The 13,113-nt window shown below is 45.0% G+C and overlaps 1 protein-coding gene across 1 annotated transcript in view; it reads right to left on the bottom strand.

The window, feature by feature from the left end:
- LOC133444885 (dynein axonemal heavy chain 5-like) overlaps positions 1–13,113 on the bottom strand; it is a 97,047-nt gene that overhangs the window by 10,353 nt on the left and 73,581 nt on the right. The window contains exons 73-83 of the mRNA XM_061722780.1: positions 12,288–12,422; positions 12,072–12,173; positions 11,872–11,985; positions 9,752–9,919; positions 5,402–5,506; positions 5,039–5,152; positions 4,783–4,959; positions 1,351–1,545; positions 1,105–1,260; positions 843–1,025; positions 59–229 (exon numbers count right to left, since the gene is read on the bottom strand). Of these exons, the coding sequence (XP_061578764.1) occupies positions 59–229; positions 843–1,025; positions 1,105–1,260; positions 1,351–1,545; positions 4,783–4,959; positions 5,039–5,152; positions 5,402–5,506; positions 9,752–9,919; positions 11,872–11,985; positions 12,072–12,173; positions 12,288–12,422 (1,620 nt within the window). The remainder of the gene's footprint in view (positions 1–58; positions 230–842; positions 1,026–1,104; positions 1,261–1,350; positions 1,546–4,782; positions 4,960–5,038; positions 5,153–5,401; positions 5,507–9,751; positions 9,920–11,871; positions 11,986–12,071; positions 12,174–12,287; positions 12,423–13,113) is intronic.

The raw sequence follows: 13,113 nt of genomic DNA, 5'->3' as shown, positions 1-13,113 counted from the left end.
CTCCAGTCGGAGAAACGAGCGGAGGCAGAGCAACGTGGAGATGGCAGCGCAGACTAACCTCCTTAGCGGTGATCTTGGTGTTTTTCAGAACCTCGATCAGGGATTCGTCCTCCACCAGCGAGCCCTGCGTGCTGGTCAGTCGGAACAGCAGACTGTCCTCCAGCTCCTGCATCTTCCTCTTATTGGTGGCCACCTCCTCCAGCAGGTTGACCCGCTCTGCCTCCAGCTTCTGTTGGACCCACAGAGAGAAAACACATGAACACGTGACGTCGCCTCAAGCGCAGAGAGGGCCTGATGCTCCTAAAGTGCTATAATAGCTTTTGGTGCAAAAGTGTTGTTGCAAACGTTCTGATCCTTCAACTAAAACAAACGTTGTTCTGGGCTCCACTGAGACACTGACATGACCCAGATCAGAGGATGTGTGATCAGGGCTGTGCAACTCCGAACTCGGGATTCATTTCAGAGTTCTGTCACTGGAGCGGTCCTTGGTTGGACGGGCCAGATACGGCAGCGCTGGACGGTGAGTGTATCAACGACCAGCATTCACCGAGCGTTGCATCAACGTGCACCAGCCAGGTGGTAAAAATCTACACACATTCTTCATCTGATGCTTAAATGACACTGATAAGTGTTTAATCATCAGCATCGGCCAATACCCCGTGCATCTGTGTCAGAATGTAAGTCTAACAAACAAAAGGGACCAATAACAGCATCGACTTGACGGTTCAGGCGTCAACAAGGGCAGAAACTACCGGATTATTGTCCAGTCGAGAGCAGCGCCAGTGTTTGTGGCTGATGGGAACGGCTCACTAATCTAGTCAGAACAGCTGACGGGCAGTGACCTCTCTCTCCAGCAGGATGACTCGGCCCAGCAGCTGCTCCTCCAGGCCTCGCTGGGTGACGGTGAAGTCCACCACGGCTGTCCTGGCGCTGATCTCGGGGCTGTAGGCCGGGTTGGCCAGCTTGGTGGTGATGTAGAGCATGAAGCCCTTCATCACATCCACTTCCTTATCCCCAACCCTCACCTGCAGGAGGGGGAGGAGTTTTAACGTGTGGATCTCATAAACGGTTTGTTCCTCACAGAGGAATCATCGTGTGTTTCACCTTGTAGGTAGATCCAGACTTGATGTAGTTTTTGTCCAGAATGTTGTCCAGGACCGGATCCAGCTCCTCTCCTATATCCTCCAGCAGCATTGGACGCCCCTGAGACAGACAGTCCTCCAGGTGGGTCCGGAAATATTTATGGTTCAAACACGTCACCTGAGACAGTCACAGACAGGAAAACAGCACATGGACGCTGACACGCTGAACCTTCTGAAGAAGCCCGACCAAAGTGTGAGCCATGCTCACCTGCAGCTGCTGGTTCTTCTCTCGGTTCTGGATCCAGGTCTTGCCCTGACCCTGGGGGTCTATGAGCAGCGGGTAGCGCGACGCCTTGGTCACCACGATGCCGTTCTGGATGGACAGGTCGTCGCTGGGTAAACCCTGCACGTTCCACTCGGCGATTGTGGGGTTGTCTACCAGCAGACTGATCATGTTCAGGTCCTGCACAGCAGACAGTTTGTTGCAGCACGTTATTAAATCAGCTGTTCTTGAATCAGGGGCGTCACAAGGTTTTAAGGACGGGGGGGTTTGGCCCCCAAGAGATGGACAGGATGTAAGTGAACGTAATGAACGAGCCCAAAATTTCACAGATACAGTATGTATTGCAAAGGAAAGAGAGAAAAAAAAGAAAAGAATAAAAAAAACATGCTGTGACAGACTTCACTAAAATATTCTATACATAACAAGACCTGTAATTGTTACAACCTATAGGTTGAAAACTTCTAAATGAATATCAATTATTGATATACATTTCTTGTTTATGATTAATTTAAGAGACTTAAAAAAATAATCAATTTCAATCAAAAACAGCTTAAATTATGGGGTTGAATTTCGAAATGTACTTGTATGAATATGGAATTTACCTAATAAAATATAGAGGTTGACAATAGTGCAAATTATTTTCTCTTTGAATTCAAAATAAGTAATAACATTTTTCCCTTCTATGTTCATTTTATACAGTAAAGTATACTGTTTTCCACAGTATGTAGCTCTCAAGTTCTTTCCACAATGTAGTAATATATGTATATATATGCAGTGTTTCCCCTACCATTGTATAGGCCTGGCGGGGCCGCCAGGCCAACGAGACCCCCCGCCAGGCCTAAAAAAAATTTTAATATGCCAAAAATAAGCGACGTATCCATTCATTCATAAATCAATGATCATTTACGTTTAGGAGCACCTCTGCGCAGCGCTGTTCTGCAACGTGAGTCAACCTGCTTTGTTGCCTAGTAACGATGCGAGTACCGCTGCTGAGAGTGTGGGCATATTATTATACATTATGGGGTGTATAGAGTTAGTAGCTAGCCAACTATGGCGCCGTCAAAAAAAGAAAAAATATCGCTGGCGACAGACAACATGATATAAAGAAATGTTTCTGCCAGACTCCGGAGCCACGGAAAATAGATGAAGGGAGAGTAACAGAGGCAACAGAAGACAAAATGACAGGTGCAGGTGAGACGGGAGAAAGAGAGAAAGAGGGGGGCTTCTCAATTACCCTTAAGGCTGATTTATGGTTCCGCGTTAAATCAACGCCGCGTACACTACGCCGTAGGCTCTGCGTTGGTGTAACGCTGAACCATAAATCAGCCTTTACTGTCGCTGACACCGGTCCGACTGGTGACCCAGTAAAAAACAACGCATCTAAACACAGAACATCTGGCTGGGATCCCGAATGGCTTAATAAGCATAAATACAGCCCTTGGTTGTACCACACTCCCCCATTTACCCCCCCGGCGTAAATTTCCAATTTGTTGTTTAGCTTACATTTTTGTTCTGATTGAGCTTCTTTTTTCGGTAAGCAATAATGATGACACAGACAATAGATTGTCTTTCCACTAGAACCACTAAAGGTAAATTTTTCCCCCAGGCATTGTCAAATGCATGTAACTCTGTTATAACAAAACGGGAAAAAAAAAATCTTCTACAATGTTTAAATCATTTATAACTGATATAATCTCAAATGTGAATAGGGATGTTTTGTCGCATATGCCGTCAGCACAAGCAGCCCGTTAAAAGGGGAGGGTTTTCATAGAGATCCCTCTGAAATATATAGAAAAGATATGCTCAATGCTCATATGGGGTCAGACCAGCACACTGCAGCCTTTCAGGCCCATGAAACTTTGTTTAAAGGTTAGATTAAGCCTTATGATTTCATTGAAGTGATATAATTCAGCAATATAGGCCTACAATGATTTTTAATGTAAAACTTTATTATATTGCTGCATGTCACATGTCACATGTCCCATGTCCAATATGCCGTCCAACGCGCCTTGTCTGTTTAGGGTTTTTTCGGTGGGTACCACCGGGCCTGAAAAAAATACTAGGGGAAACACTGATATGTATATATATTCAAGTTCAGCTTAACAAAACGTACACTTGTTATCAATATCAGGAACTCTTGAAATATATGTGTTCAATGGATATATGTTATGTAGTATTTTTAAGTGCAGTTCTCTGATTTTATTTGTGATACAAAATCTAAAAGGAACAAGCCATGCCTTATGCAGATTAACATTTACAAAAAAAGCATTCCAGAAAAACTTCCCTCGTGGTGTTATTTATCTTGCATTAAAAAAAAAATCTCTAATATGTTATATAAAGGGTGTACAGCTGTATGTTGCACACTGTCTTTTGTATCTTTTCACTAACTCTACGTATGTTATTATCCGCTGCGGCTGTCTGCCTGGGTTGTGACGTGTCCAGCTGTGACAGTGTGCAGGGAGCTTGGAAGTGCAGCTGCTGGCGGCAGTGGAAACGCGATGGATTTTAAATGTGGGCGTTCTCTACACCAACAACGGATTGGATAACTAAGCGCTGACGAAGGCTCTCCACCTTCCACAGTAAAGGCTGGATTAAGGTTCTGCGCTACACCAACGCAGAGCACACGCCGTTGCCGTGACGCCGTTGCCGTGGCGCCGTTGCCGTGACGCCGTTGCCGTGACGCCGTTGCCGTGACGCCGTTGCCGTGACGTCGTCGTGAACCCTCCGGAATTCTCCAACACTCCATTTCGCCGTGGTGCAGTACCCCCCACGACCGCTAGGGGTGGGGGGTGCGTTCTTTTCCTGAATGGTTTATCCGACTTTTCCGCTCACAGTGAATCAAAGAGATAAGGACAACTATTGTGCAAAAAACAAAAACAAAAATCACACGCACACGAAGAAAAGAGCGCTGAAAGTTCATGACTGTTTCACGAAACGGAACCGGAAATGCGTTGCTACCAAGCAAACCAATCACAGCCCTCTCGGTCTGCTTTGGTCCGCGACCTCTCGATGGGTAGTTACAATTTGTGGGAGGTACACGTCAGGCACGGCGTGGCGTGCAGCGTGGAGTGTGCAACGCGGCGCAACCTGAATTTGTCTGTACTTTTTTATAAATAAATAAAATAAATAAATAAAAATAAAAAATTATATATATATATATATATATATATATATATATATATATATATATATATGTCTTGAATCAATCTCTGTGAAACAATTGCTCTATTTAGAAAATTATGATTCAACCCATAATGATTATATTCTGCTTAGAGGAAAAATAAGGCGGAGATGCTGTAAAACGTAACTTGTTCTCTGATCTCTGGTTCAGACTTTTACTTTCTAAAGAGAGATCAGAAAACATGCTGACAGAGTAAAAGGATCTCATTCTCAGGAGCATCAGAGCAGGGATCTCACAGGACTGAAGGGGATGAACTGTTCCTCCATCTCCTTGGTCCACAGCTGCAGCAGCAGGCTGCGGTATTCCTGGTTGAACGGGCCAGAATAGGACAGGAAGCCCGTGGACAGAAGCACATCCCCGACCAGGTGTTGGATCTGGGTCTGGAACGTGGCGCTGCTTTCGGTCCAACGGACCTGAAACAACACAAGACCAGGGGTGAGACGGAGGACAGGTGACGGCTGGGTGAGGGCCGGGTGAGGGCCGGGGGCGTACCTTCTCTTCTCCCAGCCCGTCGATCAGAGCCGTGGCGTTAGCCATCTTACGGCGGCAGCTCTGCGCGTCGTCTTCCAGGTCCTGCTTCTCCTTCATGGCAGCATTGTAGAGCGCCTGAAGGTAATGTTCAGGAGACACCAGTTACTCACACATTTACATCAATGAAAAGTAAACCTGGGGGTAAAAGACACACAGGAGCTTTTATTTCTCTTAAAACAAGGTTTTTATTTACATAACAATTTCAGCTACTTGTGGTTTCAATAATGCAAACTGAGACATCAAAACTCAGCAGACCAACTTCACGAAATGAGTCAAACAAAAGCAGAATCGTCCATTCACGTGTGTGTGTGTGTGTGTTTTTACCTCCACAGCGTCCAGCTCCTGCTGTTTTGCATCCAGCTGATTTTGAGCTTTACTAAGTTCAGCCTGAGCGTCTCCCAGACGGGTCTCCTGCAGTTTTAGGTTAGCCTGGACACAAAAAAAGATACAAAACCGGTACAGGTGATCGCAAAGTCAAACAGACACACGCTTGCCTGCTACATGGGGCAGTTCAACTGCAGTAGAATCCTCTCTATGGCCCTAACCATCGAAGAGAAAACCATCCTCATGAACTGGAAAACCGAAAGATCCATCGATGTTACCTTCTGGGAAAATGTATTCATGGATTTCATATCAGTGGAAAAACTGCCTCAACTAAAAACCTCCAATTCTGACCAAATCTGGAATAAATGTACTACATCTTTGAATGTATGACACATATTTCCCCCCCTCAGCTGATCTGCTATCATAACTTTACCACTTCTATTGGTGAAAATAGATAAATCAATCATAATAAACAAGTACAAAACTTCGGGTTGCGTATTAGCTCTGCTGCTCAACGTTACCCCCACAGTTTCCAGTAGTCTTGCTGCGTTGAGGGTCGGATCCAGAAGGGTGCCGACGCAGGACCACAGGGTTGATCCTGCGTATCTCGTCTTTTGTCCCACTCTGCCAGTTGTGGTGAGTTCTCTCCTTCCTGCCCCACCTGTAGCTCCTCACTGCTCATCATAGCCTTTAAGCTGCACCGTTTCTCCAGGGCCAGGTTGTCTTTGCAGCACGCGCTACTCTCCAGCATTTACTCTCAGATTGACATCTTGGTTTCGACTCCCTGATGGAAACCAAACCTCCCTGATCCCGTCTTCTCTCCGCCCCGACCTGCCCGTCCCAGACAACCCTTCTGCCTCGCTGATGTTCTGACGCTGCCTCTCCATCGACCACCATTCCAGCCAGTCCCTCCATAGGGGGGTGAGACGAACCTCCCGTCGCTTCCTGCTACCTGCTTCCTGGTGAGATGTCAGTCAACAGAGACTTCTTCAGTACTACCTGATGTTGTTCTGCACTTGGGTCCTAAAATCAGCCTGGCACCTTTAGGCCCTCATGTTGACAGAACGTCGTCTTCAGTTGTTCTCTATGAGGGGCCGTACAAGCCATAATTCATTCTGACCCTCTCACACACATACATTCTCCTTTCACATACATATATTTTCACTCTCGCACACACACATTCTCCTTTCACATTCATATATTTTCACTCTCACACAAATACATTCTCCTTTCACATACATATATTTTCACTCTCACACACACACACATTCTCCTTTCAGATTCATATATTTTCACTCTCATATTTATATATTTTAACACACACATTCATACATTTTGCTCTCACGCACAACTATAAATAATATATGTATGTAAGAGAAGAATATATGTATGTATGAGAAGAATATATGTATGTAAGAGAAGAATGTATGTATGTAAAAGAAGAATGTATGTATGTAAAAGAAGAATGTATGTATGTAAATGAAGAATGTATGTATGTAAAAGAAGAATGTATGTATGTAAAAGAAGAATATATGTATGTAAAAGAAGAATGTATGTATGTGAGTGAAAGTATAGTTGAAACGGAAGGAGTATAGTGGAAACGGAAGGCAGGTCATTTATCGCGCTGTGATTGGCTGAGAAGCTTCAGCAGGCCAAGCAGCTAACGTACACCAGAGCAAACCGGAGCATTACGGCGGCAGTCATTGCAATATCAGACTCGGCAACACAAACTGGAACTCCTGGTCAAGGAAAAGGGGGTCATCTGGTACCGGGCCGCACAGAGAGAAACAATTATTTCTGTAGCATCCCCTGATGATGGATGACTCTCAAACTGATGGTTCACAATGTTTTTATTCCTTGGATGTACAATAAATACACTGCAAACACACTGTAAGAGCTATAAAGGAATAAAATAAAATAGAATTAGTCTTTCTACATTCATAGAAGTTTAATTTAACTTAAATACAGACCGACGCAGCTGCTGCTCGCTCGGTAATAACAGCTACAGGCTGATTTATGGTTCCGCGTTACACCTACGCAGAGCCTACGGCGTAGGGTGTGCGTCGCCGTGCACCCTACGCCGTAGGCTACGCCGTCGATTTAACGCGGACCATAAATCAGGCCTACAGCTGACAGCCAAACTCAATATGTACATAAATACGGCATAACATTTGCAAAGAAAACAAATCCTTATCAGAAGGTGCTTTTTGTGTCAGTTGGGCACCACTTTAGCAGTCCAGACACTAGTTTAGTCTTTCAGACACTTTTTACTGCCTTAAAACTTTTACCATTAAAGTCCGAAGCACCGGATGTTTACAAGGTCTCGGCGAGACGCCTTCAAAATAAAAGCACTAAATATCGGCCTCCTTGATAAATAAAATAAAAGCCTGGCTTCAAATAACTTTAATGAGACATAAAAACACATTTATAAAAATACTCATATTAATGGTTATTTACAATTTCCATTATTTTATTTTATTTTTTCAAAAATCATTATTATTATTACTATAGAGAAAATACCACAGTTTTTAATGCTGATCTTGTCATTTTATTTCGTTTTTATCAACTACACCTTTAGATTGGGCCGTGAAAATATGGTCAGACATTAAACCGGTCCGCGGTTCAGAAAAGGTTGGGGACCACTGACTTAGGGGACAGTTTTAGGCTGACATGTATTACATAGGTACACTGGTACCTATGTACTGGTACCTGTCAGGTGGTGTAAATAATCAGTTGTGACTTGGATTTGGGTAAAAATCTTGTATCACTGCATCTATGTTTATGTGTTTACTAGCACATCTTAACAGATGTAATGCTTTGAACCCTAAAAATGCGGATCATATGTCTTAGCATGACAATTTAGGCCTTGGTTTATTTTTCTCTGTTTACTGCTGCTGTTGTGGCCAGGCTAGGTCTGCCTTGATGTCCAGTCATGACAGGTGGAGGCAGCAGGACATAACTGTTCTCGGTTCTTTGTCTGGTTTCATGAGCAGTCAGCAAAAACTGAAGACATCTAAACAAGGACTCTAATGTATTGCCTGCTTCTCTGTTTCTTGAATCTTCAACAAATCTTTGACAGAAATCCAGATAAGGTTTGAAAGTGGTCACGAAGTTCTCTATACAGCCTCTCACGAACAAAAGAATCTGTAGCTTCTCTTTGCAGTCGTTCAATACATTGTAAGACGTTATTAGAAAAATTGCGAATGTCATTCTCATTGCTACTTATTCCTGAAATGCAAAACTGCACTAGATACGAAAACACAATGACTTTTATTAGCATGATTGCTATGCATGATGCTATTTAGCATCAGGTTAGGATAAGATGAGCAAGTCTTGGGCGTGTTTCCTGGAATAAGAGTGACTTCCTGCTTAAGGAGGAGCTTCCTGTATCAGGGTTAGGGTGTAAATATATGTGAGAGTGAAAATACATGTATGTGTTGAAAAGTAAAGTATATGTGTGAATAGTATATACGTATGTGAAAGGAGAATATATGTGTGTGAGAGTGAAAGGAGAATGTATGTGTGAGAGGGAAAATATATGTATGTGAAAGGAGACTATGTGTGTGAGAGTGAAAGGAGAATGTATGTGTGTGAGAGTGAAAATATATGTATGTGAAAGGAGAATATATGTGTGTGAGAGTGAAAGGAGAATTTATGTGTGTGAGAGTGAAAATATATGTATGTGAAAGGAGAATGTATGTGTGTGAGAGTGAAATATGAATGTGAAAGGAGAATGTATGTGTGTGTGAGAGTGAAAATATATGTATGTGAAAGGAGAATGTATTTGTGTGAGTGTGAAAATATATGAATGTGAAAGGAGAATGTGTGTGTGTGAGAGTGAAAATATATGTATGTGAAAGGAGAATGTATTTGTGTGAGAGTGAAAATATATGAATGTGAAAGGAGAATGTGTGTGTGTGTGAGAGTGAAAATATATGTATGTGAAAGGAGAATGTATGTGTGTGAGAGGGTCAGAATGAATTATGGCTTGTACGGCCCCTCATAGTTCTCCGTTCAGCTTTCGCTCCCAGCGTGATGTTGTGGTGTGTGTGTGTGTTTAACTATTTCTGAAGTGTTAATGTCTCCCGTGTTGCTGCTAACACAGACGCCAGACATCAACTAGACATCGAGACTGAAAGAAAAGTGATTGATTATACGGGTGAACAGAAGACCTGGACCAGGAGCAGTCTTGCCATGAAGCAGCTTAGCTTAACATTGATGTTGCTACCAACAACAAATAGACTCATAGACACAATAAACCCCCCCCCGAGCACGAGACACTCGTCAGTTCCTAGTCTCCGCATCGCTACTCTGCTTGAGAAATATGACGTGTCCACAGTATCTGCGTACCTTCAGCGGCAGCACCTCCTTGTTGATCTTGTAGAAGTCCACCATGGCCAGAGTCCAGGAGCAGAGTCCGGCCACGTTTCCACAAATCTTCTTGGCAGACTCAAAGGTGTAGTCCTCCATCTCCAGGTAGGGCGCCACCAAGTCCACCATCTCCTCTGTGATGGAGTCCTGCAGCACAAACACAGATCAGCTGCACGCGTCGGGAGGAACCTGCGGACCGTCCTCATGGGACATGATAGGAACGTTTGGCCGCGGCTGCACATGCCGACTGATGATTGGTGGCAACCGTGTGGAACATTTCAAAGAACTAGAGTGGACGTTAAAAATCAGTTATGATTACGGCGTTTCTTGTTCAACTGTTTCAGGAAGCTGCTTTGTCTTCTGACCTTAACCCAACACACGAGCTGCCGGACGAGTCGGAGCGGAGACGGGAGCCAGGCTTCTCGTGCAGCTTCAGTGTGTGACCTCACCTAACCTCCCGTAAACACACTCCTAAAGCACTTAAGAAGGAGATATCTCAAGTTCATGCGTGTGCAGCCAAGTACTAAAGATGAAATACTCAACTAAATCTTCCAAAGTAAAAGGTATAAAAGGAGGAAAGTGGAGACAGAATGCGAGTGAGCTCTGACGGACATGGAGTCCCGATGGCATGTGAACGATGCACGTTTCGTCTCGTCGGGTCATATTAAAGGGGACCTATTATGAAAAACACGTTTTTTCTTGTTTTAACATATATAAAGTGGTTTCCCCTCACCCTGCCAACACAGGAAAGATTAAATCCAATGAATTTCTGCAAGGTCTGTACCCCCGCCCGGCAGAATCCCCCAGTTTCATGTGACTTTTTTGAGCGGTTCAGAATCTGCTCCCGTCGTGACGTCACGACGGGAGCAGATTTCCATAGGCCGTCCTCCGCTGCTGAAACGACGCCCACAACTCTTGTTTAGAAGTGGTGGCTGTTTGAACAGCGAGGGGACAGTAGAAATTAGGTTTTGCATCGACATTTACCCTCATCGAAGGATCAGTTCCCACAGTATGGACCCGGCAACTGCACACGAGTCAGCGGTAAGTGACGTTATTTGTTATTTATATTTGTCTATGAGTATGATCTTTGCATGGGTTAAGTATTTAGCTTATCTCCGGAGCACCGGAGCTGCTGCCGGAGCTGCTCAAGGACCGGACCGTCGAGGAGCCCCGGGCCTGGAGCCCCGGGCCTGGAGCTCCGAACCCGGAGGAGCTCCGGGCCCGGAGCCCTGAGCCCGGAGCTCTGGACTCTGGGCTCCGGCGGCTCTATTAGTACCGTAATACATTTTTCTTCTCTTTATGGTTTCAGATTTTCCAAGCAATGCACCTGAAGCTGTTTAACGACACCTTCAGAAGACGCGCGGTCCTTCCTTGAGCCAGTAATGTTATATATGTTATAAAGTTGCCATTGTGAAAATTCAGTGTTGTGATTTCTTTACAGTTAACATGATTCATTTGTCTTGTAACATAAATGAAATGAGGAATCGGAGTAATTAACTGTGGTGTACCTGTTTAGAATTAAATCAAATCTTCCTGTGTGAAGACGAGGTGACTAAAGGCTGATTTATGGTTCCGCGTTACACCAACGCAGAGCCTACGGCGTAGGGTACGCGTCAATTTAACGCAGAACCGTGGACACGCTTTGCTACGCAGCCGCTGCTCTTCTCCCCGGAGCAACGCTTTGTTCCCTCCCCTCCTACACGTCATTCAAGCAGCCAATCAGCGCAGAGCCTCATTATCATAGCCTCCCCGCTCCTAAAATGAAGCACAGAAAAAGGCTTTAGAAGTGGTAAAACTAGAGACATGGCCCACAGGCTGAATTTCTGATTTATGTAGAAAAAACAAGCTTTAGCTTGTTTTTAAGACATTCAAGGCCTTTTTAAAATATACATTAAATGCCATAATATGTCCCCTTTAAGTCAAAACTTCTAAAGGTAATATTTATGTGCTGTGAACGAAGAAAGGTGGAGTCCAGGATCCTCCCTGCCCTGAACGAGTCCAGCCCTGCAGATCCACTACACCACGGTTCTGATGCTCCCAGAACTGTGGAAATGGATCACAGGAGAGTTTCATTACACAACTGAGCGAGCGTGTGTCACCTTGTCGAAGTTGAGCAGCATGCTGAGGAAATTGGAGGCCTGCATCAGCTTCATGGCTTCGGGCCATGACGGGCGCAGACAGGACCGCTCAGGATCTAACGTCACCGGGTCCACCTGAAGCACAACAGAGGGTTAAGACTCTAGTTTCATCCGTGGGACAGAGCTGCGTCCCAACATCTGAGCCAGGCCAGGCTCCCCACCTTCCTCTGGAACAGAATCACCACGACGTCCATGATCCTCATGATGAGATGAGGAGGTTTCGGCAGCTTCCTCACCGTGGAGATGTCCGCCGGTTTAATGGTCTGCAAACACAGAGTTTATTTGTGGGGAAGGCTCCAAGACGAGTCGTCGGTGTTGGTCTCACAGCCTCTCTTCAACGTGAACCACCACCGGCAGCCCAAAGAACAGATAGCTACCTGCAGTGCAGCTTCAGCAGCCTCCATAGCCGGTTTGGCCGCCTCCAGTTTGTACTCTGCTGCTGCTTTATCGACTTCAATCTCATCAACGATGAGCTGAGCTTTATCCTTCACCTTCTGCACTTGCTGCTTCACCTGAGGAAACAAAGACGTTGTTATGCTTGCGTTTTTTTTAGCTGTGATATTGCAAATATAATAATGCTAAATGCTCAGTGTGCTTCTTTCAGACCGACACTGATCCACATTAATCTAAGAGCACTTAAACGAGTTGGCGATGCGTCTCAAAGAGCAAGGCTCCGGACTGCGGCCAATTGGTCGCATTTTGCAACCTTTTCTGGAGGCCGTGCGGCAGTTTTTTAACTAGGAGCACCAGCGCGACTTACAAATCCACCCCTCTCCCCCACTTTCTTTCTATTTTTTCATAATTTTGTGGACGAGCGGAAGCAAGTGTCTGTGTGTGTGTAACCATAGCAACGCGCAGCATTTTTAGTAAGTGTGAACTGTGCGTGAGTTTAGAGGTTACAGGATTCAGGAGTCAGTGTTGAGTAGAAAGTGCTGTGTCGTTTGACCATAAAGGGACGCTATGAAACGAACTATAGCAGCGGTGGGCAACCCGCGGCTCGCGAGCCGCATGCGGCTCTTTAACTGGTGACTTGCGACTTTATTTCATAGCTGCAGTGAAAGACAGACACATAGGAAGTGGGGGCAAAATATGCCGCGACTGGAATCGAACCTGCGTTGCTGTACGTAAGTCGCCTGCTCAATCCGTTGAACTATACGGGCGTGCGCACGCTCGTGTTTGTGACGGAAATAACTTGGAGGGGAA

The sequence above is a fragment of the Cololabis saira genome, chromosome 5 (genome assembly GCF_033807715.1).
Source record: "Cololabis saira isolate AMF1-May2022 chromosome 5, fColSai1.1, whole genome shotgun sequence".
NCBI classification, from domain to species: domain Eukaryota; kingdom Metazoa; phylum Chordata; class Actinopteri; order Beloniformes; family Belonidae; genus Cololabis; species Cololabis saira.
This window is presented reverse-complemented; position numbering and strand designations above follow the sequence as displayed.